This window comes from Exophiala aquamarina, assembly GCF_000709125.1.
Source record: "Exophiala aquamarina CBS 119918 chromosome Unknown aczIA-supercont1.3, whole genome shotgun sequence".
In the NCBI taxonomy this organism is placed as follows: domain Eukaryota; kingdom Fungi; phylum Ascomycota; class Eurotiomycetes; order Chaetothyriales; family Herpotrichiellaceae; genus Exophiala; species Exophiala aquamarina.
Genome location: NW_013550585.1, coordinates 223,314 through 243,135, shown reverse-complemented (window position 1 = coordinate 243,135; position 19,822 = coordinate 223,314). Strand labels below are relative to the sequence as shown.

At 50.9% G+C, this 19,822-nt stretch overlaps 5 protein-coding genes across 5 annotated transcripts; 2 read left to right on the top strand and 3 right to left on the bottom strand.

Moving 5' to 3' along the window:
* Positions 1-1,955: 1,955 nt before the first annotated feature.
* On the top strand, positions 1,956-4,256 carry A1O9_03687 (uncharacterized protein; the record flags this gene model as incomplete). Its single annotated transcript, XM_013405980.1, has 4 exons — positions 1,956-2,076; positions 2,127-2,274; positions 2,324-3,379; positions 3,428-4,256. The coding sequence occupies 4 exons, from the start codon at positions 1,956-1,958 to the stop codon at positions 4,254-4,256; spliced, it is 2,154 nt and encodes a 717-aa protein (XP_013261434.1).
* Positions 4,257-4,291: 35 nt separating this feature from the next.
* A1O9_03686 (uncharacterized protein) lies at positions 4,292-6,003 on the bottom strand (the record flags this gene model as incomplete). The annotated part of the gene is made up of 2 exons (XM_013405979.1): positions 4,292-5,866; positions 5,926-6,003. The coding sequence occupies 2 exons, from the start codon at positions 6,001-6,003 to the stop codon at positions 4,292-4,294; spliced, it is 1,653 nt and encodes a 550-aa protein (XP_013261433.1).
* A 6,607-nt stretch (positions 6,004-12,610) lies between these two features.
* Positions 12,611-14,601, bottom strand: A1O9_03685 (uncharacterized protein; the record flags this gene model as incomplete). The annotated part of the gene is made up of 9 exons (XM_013405978.1): positions 12,611-12,763; positions 12,819-13,047; positions 13,137-13,263; positions 13,323-13,466; positions 13,523-13,768; positions 13,816-13,980; positions 14,036-14,116; positions 14,171-14,498; positions 14,551-14,601. The coding sequence occupies 9 exons, from the start codon at positions 14,599-14,601 to the stop codon at positions 12,611-12,613; spliced, it is 1,524 nt and encodes a 507-aa protein (XP_013261432.1).
* A 734-nt stretch (positions 14,602-15,335) lies between these two features.
* Positions 15,336-16,385, top strand: A1O9_03684 (uncharacterized protein; the record flags this gene model as incomplete). The annotated part of the gene is made up of 1 exon (XM_013405977.1): positions 15,336-16,385. The coding sequence occupies one exon, from the start codon at positions 15,336-15,338 to the stop codon at positions 16,383-16,385; it is 1,050 nt and encodes a 349-aa protein (XP_013261431.1).
* A 1,701-nt stretch (positions 16,386-18,086) lies between these two features.
* Positions 18,087-19,126, bottom strand: A1O9_03683 (uncharacterized protein; the record flags this gene model as incomplete). The annotated part of the gene is made up of 3 exons (XM_013405976.1): positions 18,087-18,229; positions 18,286-19,028; positions 19,113-19,126. The coding sequence occupies 3 exons, from the start codon at positions 19,124-19,126 to the stop codon at positions 18,087-18,089; spliced, it is 900 nt and encodes a 299-aa protein (XP_013261430.1).
* Between the last annotated feature and the right edge of the window lie 696 nt (positions 19,127-19,822).

Genomic DNA, 19,822 nt, shown 5'->3' with positions numbered 1-19,822 from the left:
TTATCCAAACAACGATGAATCCAGATCTTATGAGTTAGGGAGACGATAAAAACGGTAGAGAAGGATACTATCCCTTGTTGAAATATAAGTGAATAGAGGCAAGGAAACCCCACGCCAGCATGAATCTTTGCGGAGTCTATCTAATAGGATTCTTCCTTATCCGCATAATGAACCCGACGGCCACAGCCGTCGTAACTTGAGTCCCTTGTATCATAGCTACTACGGTCTGTACTCCTCTCATGCCGATGATGCCTTGGTGTATCCCACCTTGTGCGCTCCTGGCGATATTGGTTTCTATAAGGACGTTGCCCGGGTACATCCGATCCTGTTCGCTCCTGACGAGGTAGGTTTCCACTATCCAGCCTGGGGGGCCTCCTTTCTTCGTTCATAGCGATTAGGCACGTGGCTGTGCCGAGTGCGATGATGCCGCTCAGGCTCGAAGTCCAAATCGGTGTCTGCGCAGCGCCCTCTGGTAGAGCGTCGAGGAGTCCTAGACCGAGTCCGACTATACGACTCAGGATTGAAGGGTGGTTTGGGTCGGGAATCAGGATGATCACTTTCCTGCCTGCTCACGGATCGTTGTGGGCGCCGTCGAAGTCCAGGCCGAATACTCCGTCCGCGGCTTGGTGTGTCATACTCGACGGTGTCTATAATCTCCTCATCGAATTCAGTGTTTACCTCATCTGGTGTGCGTCCTCTGGATCAGGTACAAGGCGCCTCCAGGATGACGCCGAAAGTGTCCTCCTCTCGAATGCCTCTTCCTGTCTCAGAATGCTGAGACATACCATCACATGTACTTGGCCGATCTTCATGCGTCGAGCCTTAAGAAGAACATACCGAGGCTGCAAAGTCAATCGTGGGCCGATGCCAGCAACCTCCTTACGAGATCTCACTCTTCAACCATACCTCAAGTCCCTACTTGATCCTTCAGAGCCCCAGAGAAATGGACGTAAGTACTCTTCAGTGTAACCTAGATAGAACTTGAATAACAGGAAACCATGGTCTCCCTAAAGCTATCCTATATCAGAAAGAAAAGTACATCCTCAAGGGAAGTAAGCGCAGGATTGGGTATTGGGTAGGCCATCTTATGTGGCTGGGAGCCTAACTTACCCAATTACTGAGTAAGTAGCTGAGTTATTGATACGGTTCATCAGGGCTCATTGCCCCAATTGACCACCGGAGCGCTTCACTATTCTGTACAGCATTGCAGCTGGTGTGTTTTGTGGGGAACCTCATAGGCATAGATAGGTGTTTACCGCCGTTCCCTCGTCAGATATGCCAGAGGGGCGCCTGTCGCCGAAACGCTCTTGAACGGATATCATTCAGTACAAGCTATAGAAGCAAAGAAACAACTAGGTGTAATTCTCGTGGTGACGATAAACGGAATTCCTGGCTTGCCTACCTCGGGCGCTGTTTCTCTGGAGTAGTACGAAGCACCGCAAGCCAAAGATGAGAAGCACGAGGCCAACTGACATCGGGAACCACGATTGAAGCCCTTCAAGTCCTCACTGCAGCGAAGCCCGAGCACGCCAAAAGGCCTTCTGAGCCCTCGGCGCCTTTGACGGGCAGCAAAGAACATCGCACGGCCCTCGCATCATTGTCGTGAGCGCCCGCAGACAAACAGTCCCCCCGCCAAGAAAAGCCTTCTAATCGTGGCGGACATCGACTTCTCTTAGCTTTACCCCTCCCTCATAGTCCACTACATTGACCGCTCCTGAGCTCCCCTTCGAAGAACTTGGGTCAATCCAGTTAAAGAACGTAGCTTGTCAGTGACTTACGATACTGTGGTTCGGCCTCGACTCCTTCCGCCGACTGGCGACGGCCGTGTTGGCTAGAAAAACTGAACACCTGTCAATGCCGCGTTACGATCTCGCGTGAAATCCACTCAAAAGGGCTATTCTAGATCGCAGGTATCATGATGACGAGATTCTTCAAGTCTGCTACTATCAAGTAGCATGCCTCATGCCATGGTATCAGCTTTTCAAGGACACCAATTCCTGAACAGCAACGTCTCCGGCAATGCACGAGCGCATTTCGGAGACACCCACAATGAGACGACGGTTGTGTGGAACACCAGTGAGAATTACTCTACTCTACCCAACAACGAAAACCACTAATTGCAGCAGTTCATATAGTCGTTCAGGAGTCGGGAGGTGATGACAGGCACGTTGGTCTCCCGGACAATGTCAGAAGCCCTGCGCGTGAAAAGAAGATCAACGAGAACGTCGAAGCTCTTCTGCATCACATTGACCCCGAATTCAAGGAAATTACTATGTACTCATCGGCCGACCCCAAAGCCGAAGATTATGCTGACATCACGTAGGCTGGGTGCCCGGTTTGTCGAGGAAAGGGCTTTTCGGCTTCGCTCTGCTGCCCCAGACTCGTTTCTTCCCCCTGAAGGAACAGCAGTGGAGAGACAGGGAAGCAATTCCCAACCCAGAACGACTTTCACTTCCAACTCCAAAGACAACAGCATTCTCTCCAAAATCTCAGAACTGGAAGGTTCGGAGCACCAATCGCATTCAGCGATAGGGAAACAAGTGCACCCACCAGCCGGCCATGCGGCAGACGTGCTCATGTCGAGTTTGGTGGCAACTCGCAGAGAGCTTTCCGAGCTCAGAGAATCTTTGAACAGTGTTGTTGCCCAACAGCGAGACCTTCTCATGGCCTCACAGACGCGTGACAAGCCTCTTGTGCAGCGTTTATTCCTTGCCATATTCAACGCTGCAAAATCACGCCTCCGAGCCCAGAATGCAGGAAACAGCACCAAGGCCATTCTCATCCAAGTATTTGGCCCATGGTGGGGTGTGAACTCATCCAGTACGAACAGGAGTTCCGAAGACGATGCTGCTGCTGCATCATTGGTTGACGATTTCCTTCGTTCTTCATTCCTTCTAGCATGCTGCTACATTCCTCGGATGGCCAAGCAGCTCATGTCAAGAGTTCGACAAGATCCAGTTTTCGCCATCTTGCTTCCATGTCTGGGGTCTTCACTGGTACGACTCATGCACAACATCCCACAGCATGTCAGCTGGCTCCAAGGAGATGACAGTATCACCCTGGAGGATGCCCTCGGGGTCTCGATCAAGATTCCACTACTTTTGTGCCGCAGTTCCAAAATATTCCATGCGTTCATAGAGACCCATTTCGAAAACAAGCCAGGCATGTTAATCGTCCAAGCGCGGAAATACAGTATTACACTCGACAGCCGCAGAGGGCGTGTCATCCTTCAAGGATCGGAGGGCTGGAAAACGGGAGAGATCAAGGCTCGCTCGACCGTTATCATGTCGATACATGTCTCTTCAAATGCAGCAATATGCTTGAACTGCGGAAATCCTCTGGTAAATCAGAGTGAGGACGTGAATGAGTTTTATACTTGGTAAGTACAGTCTTGTTCGTTGCCATTAATAACACTGAGTAGTCCCAGTCCCTGTGGTCGACTCTATCGGACGCACCATGAAAAGCCATCAGGGCACAATGATGCCACTAGCGTACCCGATCAGACGGCGAGCAGTTCTGGTATCGACCAGGAAAACCCTTCTGATGCCGGCGCTTCAGCTATACGGCTACCATCTCCATCATCGATTGACGGAAACGCCAACTCATCTCACACCACCTCCCTCGACGCCGGCGAGCTTGCCGTAATTCGAAACATCGATCTGATGCTTCCTGTGCAGCAGTCTATGGGAATTCCTGAGGACTCTTCGGAAAGCTATCTCTTACCCCCTGATACTTCACTGGCAGATGCTCTCACTTATAAGATGAGCCACAAGACGATGTCCAGTGCGGGCGAGCGAGAGGAAATATCCAGTATGCTTACGGAGCGCCTAGAGCAAACCGCCCTTGGCCAAACTTATATCAATGGGGGCCCTGGTTCTGCCGTGAACAGGTTGCCTCCGAATTCGTCGTTTGAAGATCTGGTCGCTGCCCAGATGATGGACGTTACTCGAGACATGCAGCGCCAGGTCCGTGAGAAGCTGGCAAGTATTTCGAAAAGTACGGGCATGACGCCGTCAGCGACTCCGAACAATAGTGACACGCCGCTTCACGAGGGACAGGACGTTTCCTCGTTAGCTGTAGCCGACCACGCCGCCGGTAGTCCTCCTGGCATGTCTTCGGACGACTCCCGAGATCTCCAGGTAGAGGAGCTGAAGGCGATGATGCAGAAACTTTCATCAATGCAGCTGGCAATGTCAAACGTCTACAACACAATGCACGAGAACGCAATGAATTCGATTAGGAATATCAAGGCATGAACAATATGCCGGTACCACCTAGGGGGTGTGACGGTCTAGGGAGTCTGAGGCCCTGGCAAAACTATCGAGGACATCCAACCTTTTGTGCCTCCAGTACAGCGGTCACATTGACACTCTCCGCCTATCCAAGCCTCCATCAAAGCTTGTCTCTCCGCCCTAGGCCTTTCCCCGACATCACTCAAATAGCTGATGCAAAGTTCTTGGCCGAAACCTACATTCCGCTCTGCCACCATTTCCACAGTCGTACCCCCACGCACATTGCGGTAGATCACATTCGGCGCACAGCTGTGATTGAACAGTGAATACAGCGGGCTCAACGCCATGGTCTTATCCTCTGTCCCGAAATCCCCGCCGTGCTGATTATTATTCAGACGCAATACGATGGTGTGGAGGACCCAGGTGTCGAAGCGCGTATCGGAGAAGATGTCGATACCGAGCGACTCCAGGATTTGGAAGGGGATGATAATGTTGGTGTGGTAGTTGAAATACATTGGTCGAGAGAGGCGGTATTGCGGCTTCAGGTGGCGGATTGTGGGTGCGAGCAGCGGGTCTGCAGCGCCGCTGTGAATGATCACTGCGAGCATGCGGCGTAGGACTTGCAGGCGGCCCAGCGAGTCTGCGGAGAGAAGTGACGAGGCATCTTGCGTGGGAGATACTGGGTTTGGTCTGTTGCAGTGGGCGGGATGACACGTTGCCATGGCCAGATCAGCGCACTTTGCGCTGCAAAATGGGGTGTTGCAGCAGTTGACCCTTGCCGGTCTATCTGGCAGAGGCGTGTAGCAGCACTCACACCGCCCCTCCCATACCTTAGCCGTACCGACCGGCGATGGGTCGATAAGAATCGTGCTTCCCACTTCAATCTCCCTCACAGCAAACATGCCCAGCCCGTCCTCGTCCTCGTCCTCGTCCGCCTCGGCCCTCGACCGTCGCCTTACCGTACACCTTCCGCCAGACGCACGCTCAACCTGCCCCCTTACAACGTCAACAACGTCATCATCCCGCCACAGCACGCCCTCACTCATCCACGGATACGCTCTCATCAGCACGCTCCCGCCCCACTGCGTCTCATGTTGCTCAGCACGGCTGCGTTGGGGTTCGGCGACAGCCTGTGCTCTGGTGCGGTCGCACAACCATTCTGTCATGGGCATGGTGTCCTGGAAGTACGCGTGGTGGGGAAAGCGACTCATTCCTCTGAGGCAGGTCGCGAGTGCGTGCGCGAGGGAATTTGATTGGAGGAATGCTCGGTGGAAGTGTTCGAGCAGGGTACATTCCGGTGTGTCGTCTTCTGTCAATGTCACGCTCGGACCTTCATAGTCTGACTGCTCGTCTGGTTTTTGGCTGGAGTGTGCCTGGGCCTGAAGCTGCGTGTCCCTCGCGGACGGAATCCCACTCCGGAGTTGACCTTGCCATTCTCCTTCATTCCTGACATGATTGTCTGGATGACGCCGTGACAATAGAATCTGCGCCCTGTAGCAGTCCCCTAGAGCCAGCTCGGGATAGCCGAGCTTTAGAAGGATGTCTGCGCGCCCGAGCCATCTGTGGAAGTTGTACGGCTCCCGGCGTATAGATGTACTGAGGACCTGTAGTTGCCGCTGGAGGAGGCCATGGTCCTGGACAAGGATTGTTAGTGAACATAGGCTGGTGATAAGGGGGGAAATGTGGGGCTGACCTCGGGGGAGGGCGGTGTGAACGGTACGAGGGGCCGGGCGGTGGGATGGTACGCTTTGTCCTGCCAGGGCCTGTCCATGAGGCCGCGGATTGGAGCGAGTGGAATATCAAATAGGTCATCGGAGCCTCCGCTGGGCCATAATATCTATACAGTGCGGGGGCCTCCGGTCATGCCTTTGGTATCCAGCTGCTAGACCGCTATGTCAAGACTGAACAAACCCGAGATGGCGCCCAGTTCCGTCCTCAAGACTCCTGGGAACTCTACGAATCTTAGCCAGGCAGAAACTGACAGCCGCCAATTCGAAGCTCGTCAATCATGGATACCAGCATTGGCAGCTGAAACCATCCCGAGCGCCTCATGTGCGGCCTGAGCCTGTGGATCGGCAACCGGCTCTTCCTTGTGCCCATCTGTTTCATGAACAATACTATGATCTCCTCCGCCAACACTCCTCCGACAGCGATGCCAGCCCACGGCAATGATACAAGTCTTCGCAGCTAAGCAAAACTAGACACGGGAGTGTACAGAGTAGCAAATCGGGTGCACAGACTAGCACATCCCATCAGAACGGTGTGCCACGGCCCGGTGTCAGAATTCCCGGAAGATATCGAGGATGGTGCGGACCCATCCTGGTTCTTGACATTATAACCTGCGAAAGAAGTAGAAGTCTGGGAAAACCTTGACTATAGTCCCCTGGAACTACAAGAGCCTCCAAGTTCAACCATCTCTCGAACTGATGGATATTAAAACAAGGTTCAACCAAGATTTCATCAGTCTCTGCGAATCTTCCTTCTCAACCATTCCAATATCCTCAACGTCGAGTTCGCAGTCAATCAAAAATGCATCAGTCAAGTTCAAGCCATGGACATAGCTCAGTCTATCCTGTTGTGACGCAGGACTTAGTTCCTCTTTGATCGGGTCCATTTCATATTTGCGCTCCCCATTGTGACACCGAACTTCGCAATTTTGCGGCGCGTAAAGAAGTGCATGCGCGTCTGTATTCTTTTGCGTGCGATCGAAACATGGCTTTCCCTGCTCGTTGTAGGCAATGATGGGGAGACAATAGCAGGAGCGGGTGGCCATTGGCAGGACAGCCACAAAATAGAGGATCCCTGCGACGCCGGCCAGTGTCCTCAAACGGGAAACAAAGGGTGGAATGATGTCTCTGTTGCACCTCCTGTCCCAGGGAGCTGCAAACACCCTGCCGGGAACGAAATATTGCGCCGCATTCTCTTGTCGGCCATAACGCCAATCGCGTATTCCTGGCTGACCGCTTCGATCGATTTTGAAAGGCCACATCTTGACTCTCTTCCCTGTCTTCGGGCTGTTCTCTTTCTTCGGGTCGATTATGGCCAAAGCCTGCTCTGGAACATTCCTGTTCGCATTATGACGAATAGCCCCGACTCCAAGCAGATCATCGCTCGACTTCAATGTTGGGAGTGTCCGTTGGTGGTCAAGCGCATTTGTTTCGTTTCCTTGACAGATCAGCTCCGAGGTCTTGCTACCTTCCTCGCCTACATTCTTCGGATGGAAGGAGATTTCGGCAACCAAACCGGTTTCTTGCGATAAAACTCTGCGATATTTTCCCACGTAAGCGTCCTGCAGCTCTGCAATGGCAGGGTCTTCCTTCATTTCCCAACGTTTGAATAAGTTTTTTCTGGCGCCCTTACTGTTCAAGGACCTCAAGCTGTCGGCACAGATTGAGGCTTCGATGAATTCCACCGCAAGGCTGTGGTCTCCAATTCTCGCCGCTTGTTGTGCAAGGTGTTCCGGGACGATGGAATCTTCTTCAGCAAGTTGGTGACAGGGGTGATTGAAATCAAATAGAAAGGAAGCGAAATATCCAATCGTCTGTGTGATGAAGTTCCCAGCAACGACTGCTTTTGTCATCCTCCCAAACCCAGGAGATGCATAGTATGCGTCGCCCAAGTGGACGCGAGCGTTGCCACCTATTGTGGGACGATAATAGATATGACCAGGACGAGCGGATCGGGACATTTTCTATGACCAAGTCTAACTGATGAGTTTATCGCCAACGTGTCACCTGCTATGACATACCATGGCGAGCAATTCAGATTTACCACTGTCATTCAAAGTTGAATCCCGAACGGCTTTCATTTGTGTCCACTGGAACCGAACTTCTGGGTGCCGCCTTCGTCCGCATGAGATCCCGCTAATTACTAGATTAGCGTTCCGATTTCCTTTCCCTGAATCGAAGGATTTACGAATAGCCCAACATGGTCTTTGTGTCTTGTTTCTGTGCCCGAAACCTTCGGGTATCAACTAAGCTGGAAAACGGCACTTTCTCAGGCGTACCAAGTGGCAGTTCATGATAACTGGTCAAGCATGCAGCCACCCGAAGCCTGTTGGAGGGTAATCCAATCACATTTGCAGAGAGCTGTCGTCCTCGTGATGGTCTTTAGCGGGCTGTGCCTTTCCATGAAATGCCCACTTCAGCTGGCCTCCCTTGGGGGCTGCTTCTCCAGTGGAATACGAAGCAGCACAAGGCAAAGGGTGGGAAAAGATGGGAGGTCGGTTGACCTTGCTTCTCAGCGTGCAATCCCGAACTCTCTTTCGCTGGGCCAAACTTTATGAAAAAAGACTGGTCATTATTGGAAACCAGTTGGGGGCTATCCCGCCTGTCTTTGAGGTGCCGTTAAAACGCAATCGTGCTCACATCCTCTCCAACTACGTTTTGTGTTTGAAAAAGGAACTTGACCCCTGCGAATCCGACTCTCAGCAAATCTTTCCCCATGGATCCTATAACGGTGATTGCTACTGTCGCGGCAGTCATTGACCTTGTGACCTTCGGTTACAAGCTTATCGTGTGCACTGGCGAGCTGCAGAGCTCGGCACAAGGAGCCCTAGAAGAGAATGTCGATCGCGATGTCGTCGTTCGCGACATCCAGTTCATTCTTGGGAATCTGAAAAGTTCGGATAGTGGGGATGGAGGTCAGGAGCTCGAAGACCTGCGAAAAAGGGCCCTTAAAATTGCCACAGAGCTTTCGGTGTCTCTTAACAATCTTAAGGTTGCGTCCGATGCGTCCAAACGCGAAGCATTGAGAAAGGCGCTTCGGAATCTATGGAAGAGGAAGGATATTCTCGAGTTGGACAATCGATTGAGAGGACTCAGCCAGGAAATAAACTTTCGCCTGGCTGCTGACTCAAAGTATTTTTCTTCCTCCGTCAATGTTGAGATTTGAATTATTCTTCTGACAATGTTGACTGCAGCAAGCTTCTCAATCAGATGTCTGTAGATCAGCGCACTCGAATGAAAGCAATGATAGATGAAATCGACCAACAGTCAAAAAGTCTCCGATCAGAGATGATCACACAGCAGGCGAAGACTCGAGAAGAAACATCCTTACTTCGGGAATCCGTTGACGTTGTGAGTGGCCAGACGACCGCGATTCAGAAGAATCTGGAGGAGGTGGCGAAAGGTTCTCAACAAACTAGAGACCTTCTCCTACAAGTCATCGACGCCGGTGGAGAATTAAGGCGTCGCTTCCAGGAGGTTGAGAATCTCCTATCAAGACCGGGGCCGGACCAGACCCAAGATATCGTCGTGCTGCTCAACGGCGCCTTTGACGCTCTTGCGTTGTACAGCAACCGCAAGACGAACGTCGATGTGGTACGTATTGGCAATCGAATTAAACATCCCCTTGTCACGAGCAACACTAACGATTAGAATCAGCTGTTGCAACAAAAATCGAACGGGACTTCATCCCCGATCCCCATCACAGGCCATGTGTACAGTGGTAGTGTTCAGGTAAGCGGCCGGGGGAAACACGTGCAGGGCGACATTGGCACGGCACAAAAAGACAGTGCGAAGCATAGCTATATCGGCAATCTGACAATAAGCGACGAGGCGAAGGTCGTGAGTGGGAACATTACAGAGCCAGGCTTTGCGGAGAAATTCCTAGCATGAAGAGACTTGCTTCCCGTGAATGTATGAATGATTCAAGAATCCTCAGTAACCAAGTCGCCGAGTTCATCGAAACCCCTGCAGTGCGGATGGCGGCAGTGCCAATGCGTTTGCGAAAGCCGGCATCGCGCTTTTGATAAACCCCGTCGGAGAGACAGCGAAACACAGATCCCGACCGCTCAACCGCGGGCTTCCAGGAACAGTTCAAGCTTCCTCATTCTTGGGGTGCATCAAATGTTCCGCCCAGCTATGGAAGAGTTGGATAGAACTCTGGTACCGAATCACTCGTTTGAAATATCATCCTTTTAAGACCCTGGTCATCCAAAGACCCTCGTCTCTCTTTACCGGCGAGCTTCTCTGTTCTTGATATTACAAAAATGCCTAGGCACCCCTAGAGCCACCAAGACCCTATCAAGCTTCAGAGATGTGAGAAAATTGAGAAATGCTACCCAGGAGGGGGCAAAAAACGTACTCTGTGCCGGATAAATTACTCAGTACTGGCTCAGTGTGTTGCATACCGTTCACGAGGATGGTGTTGATGTCTGAGGCTCCAGTCACCCATGATCTCGCCCATATTCAGTCCCGTGCAGACCTTTCGATCACAGATGATAGAGACCGTGACTCCAGAGGCCAACACACTGCCCTCGATCGTCACTAATGTGTACTTCTCTGAGCCGACGTAATCATTGATCCCGGATATCTTTTCGAAGGTGGCTGTCACGGCAGTAAACGTCAATGAGGCCAATGAGCTTAGTACCTTAGTCAGGGGTTTATCTTTTACTCTCCATACCTAGCTGTAACTCACTATACCAGTATAACCATGAGATAATGAATACGAAGTTAATAAGCAGAAGCAGAAGTAGAGGACGAACAAGAAGAAATAATAGTAATACACGGATATAAAAAAAAATAGCCTATTTCCTCGCCTGTCGAGTTAGCCAGTCGAACAACTAAACCATGAGAACACTTGGCCCACAAAAGACGACTGAGAAATTTCGAAGATCAAAAACTTGCACTCGAAGCACATCATCCGTGAGGCGCGTAGGCGGAACACCACCTCTCCTAAACCAAGCCTGCAGCCCGGTTATCCAACCACATAATTCGCCATCCAGATACGTAGAAATCTCCAGCTTGCGAGGCTCCAGCCTAATCGTATCACGTGGCTTATCAGCATTATCGTCGTCGTCCATTATCCTACTGGCACCGGCCCCGAGATTATCGCGTTAGTTTCTCTCATCGCGTAGATCCGCTATAACGACATCCTCGTTGTGCTGATAGCTCTCACATACGCGGATCGTACTCACCTTGTCCCTGCCGAGAGGGCGGAGGTAGGTGTGGACTTTCTCCAACGCGTCGACCATAGCTTGTGCTCGGTATTTAGCCAGGAGTGTCCGTCCCGTAGTAGCATCGAGGATCTATTTTAGAGTGCGGATAGTACCGAGGGGTATCTTGCTGATCTAGGCGAGCAGGGTATCTAGGGCGTCGAAGGTGCGGAACCAGGCTTCGATTTCGACGGATGATTCGTATTTAGGTATCTCTAGGTTAAGGAAAGAGCTAGATTTGCGGTATAAGTAGCTTCGAAAAGACGTAACGGAGAGTTCTATAGGAGTGGGTTCCGAGGCGTCGATGCCGTCGGTAGTGATGTTATTAATGGGATGCTTAGAGGACTAAGACCATCTAGGGAGTCATTTCCGCCAAGGGGTCTCAACGTACTGAGAATTCTATCGGCTGTCTTATGCACTTCGTGTGCTACATTAGCCTAGCTACGCCCTTCTGAGTAGATACGTAGGGTAATCTATGGCTAGCCGGTACTATAAATAAATTTAAGCCGGCGGAAGGGGCTGAGGAGATCGAGGTGATATTCGCAGAAGGAGGACGAGGCATCTTAACATAATCCTCATCAATCTGGCCATCGCTGAATACCCTGGGAGAGTTCATTGAGGGCAAAGGCAATAACTACCAGAATCCGCTTCTATGGTACGATACTAGTGTTGATGGGGAATGAAGTCGAGTGTAACAGCCGCCAAGACAGCACCAGGTCCACGTGATTCTCCTTGTGTAAAAGGTGCTAAACCTGGCGCCGAAAAGCGTCGAAAAGAGTTCCTTAGGCACTACGATTCCTCTTTTTCTTGATAATCTCGCTGCAGAGGACACCAACCACGTCCTCAGATCCAATTGCGACCAAGGTGCAAAGGTTCTCAAAAAAGAGAACATGTGAAGGCTCGGAAGGCGGGTAATAGGGGGTTCGCATTGAGCGGAGACTTTGTATGACTCGCCTGGAGCGTACCGGTGGTTGACAGTCTAGGATTTCTAACTGCCCATCTTCCCAAATTCGGGCATGGATACTAGTTATCGGACTACAATTGTCAACAGATGGAAGCCTGTTTCTGCCATGCTGTGGGGGTTATCGAAATCCTCCACACAAGAAACGATTCAAGGGTGGAGATCATGTTGGAGTGAGTTGTCGCCCGCCGGTATGGCGATAGCTTTGCAACAGCATGCTGGATGGGAGAATGAAGATATCTTCCGACAGTATATAGTAGAATCTAGGTGGAAAGGACAACAAAAGTTCCGCTCTCTGTCCATGCCTTGGTCTCGGCCCTATAATTCTCTGGATGTTATACCAGAGCAATGTCCTGAACCGAGAAGGACACAAAGAGAAGGCATGTTGATGGAATCTGATACTCTTTCATGGGATACCGCGCGTTGCCATTGTGACATTATCTCCAGTATCGCCGATGGTCACTAACTAGAAAGCATGATTCAGGCTGTCCTGTCTTCACTCTTGTAGTCTCGAATGGTCTGGGGGTGTGCCTCACCAAGCTCACTGGCTTTGCCCATAGACACCTCGAGCGAATAGTCAACGACCTCATCACCAAAGGCAGCAGCAATTTCCTCGAGTGGTTTGTGTCTCGTCTAGATACAGACTCTTGTTAGCAGAACATCATCTTCCTGGACGTAGGCCACGTACCTCGGGAAATACAAGTGCAAAGAATATAGCACCAATAATTGTCATGCATAAGAAAACCAGGTAGTACCTCCAACCAATGGCTGCGAATGCGTCTGATGCTGCGCACAGCAGGATCAGTGAAGACACAAAGAGACCGGAAACAGAGATGGCACAGCCACGAGCTCTGAGGTGCGTCGGCCAAATCTCTGAAGCGTATACATATGTAGAGGCATCGAGAGCAGAAGCGTAGCTAGAATTTTGTCAGCAAGATTTGTGCTTGAATTCCTGTCGTCAAGAATGACTGGGAGTTCCTGGGCGGAGAGAGAGTGGGGAACCTACAAGCCAATATGAAGGAACAAAAAGAAGACCGCGGCACTGTTGCCTGCACGGTCGCCCGTATGTTGATAAAGCGCAAGCATGATGATCTCCAGCAGAAGTGAAATCGCGCATCCGATCATGCCACCAGCTGTACATTGCTCACGTCAGTACTGCCACAAGCTCTGTGGAGTGTCAGGGAAATCGTACTCATGAGCCACTTTCGTCCAACCTTGTCCAATAGTAATGCATTAATGAAGTTGCCAATAATGCCCCAGGTAATCCAACCAGCTTGAATTATTAAAGCATTCGCGGTGCTGAAACCCAGATTCCTGTACAACAGAGGGCCGTAGTCTGTCATAGGGCTTGTCAGAAAGGTCGACTCCAGCCTTATGAGTTGGAGAACCTACTGTTGATTACCTGCGTGCCTGTGCACTGCGCGAAGAACATGCAGCCGAAGCCGACAATTAAACGCTTGCGGTAGGATGGAATCTTGAAAATAGATCGCCACGAGGATGGCAGACCTTTCTCGTAAGTGATTTGCTGCCTGATCTGGTTGTACTCTAGCTGGGCGAACTCCCCACTAGGGTCAGAGGCATCGGCGTGGATCTTGCAAAGGATGGCGAGGCATTCTTCGCCTCGATCTCTCTCCATCACTGTTCCCAGTTAGACCGTGTGATTTTGAGTACCAAATAGCACTTACACCAACGAGGTGACTCTGGCATATACAAAATGGCGCCTGCGAGGAGCAAAGGTGGCAATATCTGCAAGGCGAGAGGAGGTCGGAACTGAGCTCCATCGGCGTTTACGAAGTAGAAAGCGACCCCAACCCAGCTGGCAGAACTATATCCTACCAGGATGAAGACACCTAGCGAATATCAGCCTCTTCATGGTCTGGCTAACCCCGATTTTCTTGAATATACCGTGAAGCCCGACAAGAAAGCCACGGGTTCTAGGTGGAGCAACCTCGCTCTGCCACAGGGGGATGAGAGTGACAAGTGCTCCTTTTAGACGTGATTGTCAGTCATGAACCCAAGGCCGAGGCTACGGAGACTTACCAATACCCAAACCTGTGATGAATCGAGCGGCCATGAACATGCCGACATGGACAGACCCAGCTTGGAGGGCACCACCAACAACAGTGATGGCCGAAGCCGAGAAAATGGCCCATCTGCGGCCCAATCGATCACCAGTGAAGCCGACGTAAACCGTTCCCAGTAGTCCTCCTGCCTGATACAAACCATTGATGGCGCCTATCAACTGTACCGCGTTCGTATAGACGTCGAGCTTCATATATGTTATGAAGCTTGGTTGGCCGAGCGTTGTCGCGATAATGCATGACGAATAACCGTAAGAAATGCTACCTAGTGTAGCGAGGAGGATGATCTGGGGACACTTGTAAGTCCCTAGAAACAACAGAGACCCAGAGATGACTTACAAAAACATTGAACTTGCTCCGATGCTCTTTTACAACAGGTTCGGTCGCCATTTCAAGGGACTCCAGGACAAGAAACGATTTATTCTCGCTGCGTCTGATACTTGTTGACAGTAATTGTCAAGTGGTTCGCCCTGAGGGCACAAGGCCTTGAACATATACTCGGGCAAAAACTCAATGCGGGTGCTCTGAGGTAAGAGGCTAGCGCGAGCCATCACCGGATCAGCATTATCCAAGATGTGAAAGAGCACACCAAATAGGATCCTGATAACTATGCCAGGAACGCGTATGGTAAACGATCTAGATCAGTTCTCTTTTTCTGGCACCTACAAGTGGAGAAAGAAGAAGCCCGAAAGGTGAAGCCATCAAGATGATCCTAGCCAATTAGAGACAAGGGGATATCTATCTATCTTCCAACGATCGATAACAGAACGAAAGATAGGTAGTGGAGACAGGTTAATGCTCACCCGAGCCCCGCCGCCTGACCTTTACTAGGTACTCCTGGAGTTAAGGGCGCTTGGGCCACCTCGCATGATATCGATTGGCTCGAAGGCCTTGGATAATGCGCATCCGTACTCCACTTCGATCTTCCCCAGTCTTTCGACTCTGGGCATGGGCTGTGACGCTCGAGGCCTCCCCATCAAAGGCATCACCGCAGTCAAAATGTCTTTCGGAGGCATGGAGTATATAGAATGGAGAACTTTCCTCACCTCCCTGAGAGCAGGTCCATATGTCAACAGCATTATCTCCTCCTAAAAACCACTTCTTCAACAACTCTCTAGACGGCAATGTCGACACGCAGATACAAAGCCGCCATCTCTCAGGCTGAACCTATCTGGTTCGACCTGAAAGGAGCAGTCAAACGAACAGTTGAGCTCATCGAAGAAGCGGCCGCAAATGGCGCTGCTTTGGTTGCTTTCTCCGAGCTATGGATCCCAGGATATCCCAACTTCCTCTGGGGTGGTACATACAGCGAGAACATTCCGCTGGTGCAAACGTACATGAAGAACAGCATGGAGGCACACGGGCCTGAAATGTTGGAGATCCGGCAGGCTGCAGCAGCCAACACGATGCATGTCGTTCTGGGCTTCAGCGAGAGGGTGGCGAGCTCACTCTATCTGGCGCAGATCTTGATAGACGACAAAGGCGACGTTTTGCTCCACAGAAGGAAGATCAAACCTACACATCTCGAACGTACTCTTTTTGGTGACGCGACGGGCGACTCGCTGCAGACTGTTGCGGATAGTAAACTCGGCAAGATCGGGATGCTCAACTGCTGGGAGCACTTTCAGCCTCTGCTGAAATACCACACTTATGCACAAGATGAGCAAGTCCACATCGCAGCGTGGCCGTATCATGGCGAAGCTCTGGGAGATGAGCCATGGTCAGTATGTACTGAAGCCAACGAAGTGACCGCTAGTCGCATGCACGCTCTAGAGGGAGGAACTTTTGTGCTTGTGACCAACCAAATGATTACTGCAGCGGGGTTGAAGAAGAACACCCAAGGTCACAACGCGACTGGGAAGTCCTTCTCTGTTGGTGGCATCGGCGGTGGCGCGGCGAGAGTGTTCGGTCCCGATGGACGTCAGCTCACTCCAGATTCGGACCCATACCATGACGGATTGATATATTGTGACATCGACCTGGATCTAATCGGTCGGGCCAAGACACTCGCAGACCCCGTTGGCCATTATTCTCGCCCAGACCTGCTTCACTTGGTAGTCGACGATAGGCCAAAGCATTACGTGATCAAGGCAGATGCTGGTCCACCACAAACGCTCACATCCGCATTCAAACCCCTTGGAGATACGCTGGCATCGTTTGCGAACGGATGCTGAAGAGAGGAAAACATCAGATCAAGCGAGGTCCTGGGAGTTGCCTCGCATTTGGCTAAAAAGATCAATTAGCCGTGGACATCATCGTCTTCTGCGTTCATAGAAAATTGTTCACCTCAAGGTTTCACTGTCTGCCGACCCAGCGGCTCTGCTAGTAGCTGTCTGAGGAAATGACGTAATTGAGAAGCGTGAAGGGCTGTAGGAGAATCACTATAAGCAGCAGAAGGCAATGGAGGCTTGCTCGGGGCGTGCTGCATTCAAATGTCTCTCTGAGTTGTTCAACTGAGACTGGAGTCGTCTCGATCCAGACCGTCATTTCAGAGGTGAGTAGAGGCACCACAGACAGCGGTCGTAGCCGAGCGCGAGTGGTTGAAAGCTCGGAAATGACCCGGAGGGATTTGCGAGAAAAAACTTATGACTCTCAAATAGATCCTGTCGGGGTACCAAGGTGCGTGGATAAGATGCAGTTTTAACATCTTGGCATCTTATAGCGTACCCATTTCCCATAGATCTTGATCAAAAAAGCTGAAATCCATAGGCCGGATATCTGAAAACCCGCTGTCAAATGTCATCAACCAGTCGATATTTTCTGGCAATGTCTCATAAATTGCTGACGGGGGGGAATCAAAAACCACTGCTTCACTGCTGAGTGCGTTCCCATCGGCCTGATTGAGTGTTCCAAGCTGGAGTCCTTTCACAGGCGTCACAATAGGCTCATCAGCCTCCGCGTTTTGATCGTTCTGGGCATGCAATCTCTCATTGACGGACCATTCCTCGGCAAGGATTTGGAGAGAGCGGATGGCACGTAGACTCCAACTCCAAGCGATACTCATTTCCTGGAGGCAGGCCAAATTGAACTTCAACAACCGCAACGCTGCACGACGGGTCCTGGTATCACTGGAGGTGGCGTCCAACAACAAGATCACCGAGGCTGTACCAAGGGCGTGGACTGTGGATATAGGCATTCTCCGCTAAACATAAATGTTAGAAACTGAATTGAAAGGATAAGCTGAAGCTCTCACCAGAGTGAAGTTAAACCGATAAGCCCTGATAATGTTGGATATTGCTTCTGCAGAAGAAGTGCAGATTTGAGCGTGGGAATAAGACGGCGTGCCTAAGGAACAGTTCGATTCTCGTTGACGAAGGAAGGGCCGATGCAGTAAGATCAGTACAGTATGGTACTGTAAGCTATGACAGCCATTGATCAGGACGTGAACCCTAACGCGGCTGTTCCAATAACTTACTGAAGTGAATATATGTGTGCCGGGCGGGGTGTTTTGGCAGAGTGTGGTAATTTTAGAAAGCTAGGTAACTTTGAATATAGCTCTGTGAGCACGAGGTAGGCCTTGGCAGACATCTCTTCTTTCGCCGGCAAGGAGAGCTCGCTGTTCGAGCTATATCTGTTTACGTCATCAGCGACGGCTTCGATGACAGACGACGGTGCGCAAGGTACATTTCGTCAAGTGCAGGGCATGCCGTCTGGAAGATGTTTGTCATGTAGCGAAGATTTGTGACGGACCGAGACACCGAGAGATCAGCTGAGAGCTCGAACTCATCCGATAGCCAGGGTACAAACTCCTCTTCCTTGAGTAGTGATGGCTTTGCGGCTGTTATGTCTCTCTCGCGGATCATGCTCGGCCGTCCGAGCCCGATGTTGAAAAGCCTACACGACAACATTAGTTTAATGAAAGGATGTCGGCAGGATCAATAGAACTTGTCCAAGAGATAACAGCCCCACCAGGTGATTCTGCGTTTCTCTGCCCCCTCTTCGGAGATCTTTTGCTGATTGACCCAAGTTTGGCAGTCGATGTTGAGCCCTAAATTATAAGCTATGCGCACAGCGATGCCTGGGGAAATGAGTGGGTTAGAGAAGTCTATGGAGATCAGAATTGTGGTGAATCACCGATGTAGATCCATCCTAAGCTCTCCTTATTGACTGACATCTCCCGGAGTGCCAATAGAGCCAAAGCCGCTGCGGTTGATGTAGAGGGATGCTCTATCTCGGCGCTCAGGATATCTTTGGCTTGAGCAGCCAACACGTCACCTGCAGTGTTTGAGTCTTGCGCATCCAATCGAGCATCTGGATGATCGCAATACCGAGCCGCCAGAGCGAGCACGCAACGCAAGAGGAGTGGTGTACAATAGTCATCATATATTCCTCTATCCACTGCCCTTTGGAAGGCTGTGCGGTGCACTAGATACTGCCAAGGATTCTGCCACTTCCAGTACATGTCCAGCAGATGCGTCTGGATTTCGGGAGAAAGCTCTATATCGATCAAGTGGTATGAAAATGCTGGCTGGACGGCATAAACGTTTTGTTCAGAATCCGCTGTTGCGCCATAAGCGTTGCTTCGAAGTAGATTGAAATAGCTGGGAGCACCAAAGTAGCGTAAGTGGCCATCCTCGGCGATGTCTAATTGACCTGCAATCTCTGCCAGATCATCCACAGGGCCACGATCATGAGGAGTGTCCGCATTCTTAGAGGGTTCAGTTTCCAGGTAAAGTAATTCTGAATGGTCTGCTGTGGGAACAGGGGTAGTCGCTAAGAGAATTGATGAGGAGCCTTGCTGTTGATATGCATGCAGCTGTCGTTCCAAAGACAGGATACGCGCATGGAGGGCTTCAACATAGCGCTTCGTCGGTGGTCTGTGGCATTAGTACTAGAAGATATGGGGAGCAGGCGGCCGTACTTGCGCTTCTCTGTCTCATACGGATACTCGCATTGCTTACTTGCACGCAGGCATGTGCCGCACTCTGGTAGTTGTCCATCGCACTGCCACGTTTTAGCAATCAAGCCTCGCAAAATGGGGGTGATGCCCACCCGAGTTCTCCGGATTCTGCATGTCGTGCATGCTACCGATACGCGCTGTCTTACAACTCTCTGTGACATACTATAGAATCAACCCATAAAATAACCTCAAAGAGAACACGACAGCGACTCCGGCGTTTGAGGAGGCCACGGGCTTCAAATACGGAGCTCGACAATGTGTTCAGTGCAGATAAGACTGGTGCCACTTGATTAACCTGATAATGGGCATCCCATACGTTGCTCTAGATTCAGGGCCTCAATTTCTTCGTAGTGACATCAAGTATTAAAACAGAAGTGATGATTTGACGGCACGGAAAAGCACGCGACGTGGGTATAACGTTGATGGCGGAGAGGATGAAAGTGAAGGAGCTGATATCAATTTGATCACGTGAGCCAAGGCTTTACACCCGTGTTGTCGACCACAAGCTCAAGTATTTACCAGGAGTGGAGGATTCGAGCAGGCTGGTCCTTATGGTTTTGTAGACTTTGTCGTTGGAAAAGAGATGGCCCCTGCCAATGCGTACTGCAAGATGAACAGCGCAATGGTAACCTTTTTCGACTGTGATCGTACACTTTCTGTCTTCGTACGTACACCGGCCATACTACGAAGATGGTGACGGCCTAGGCACAA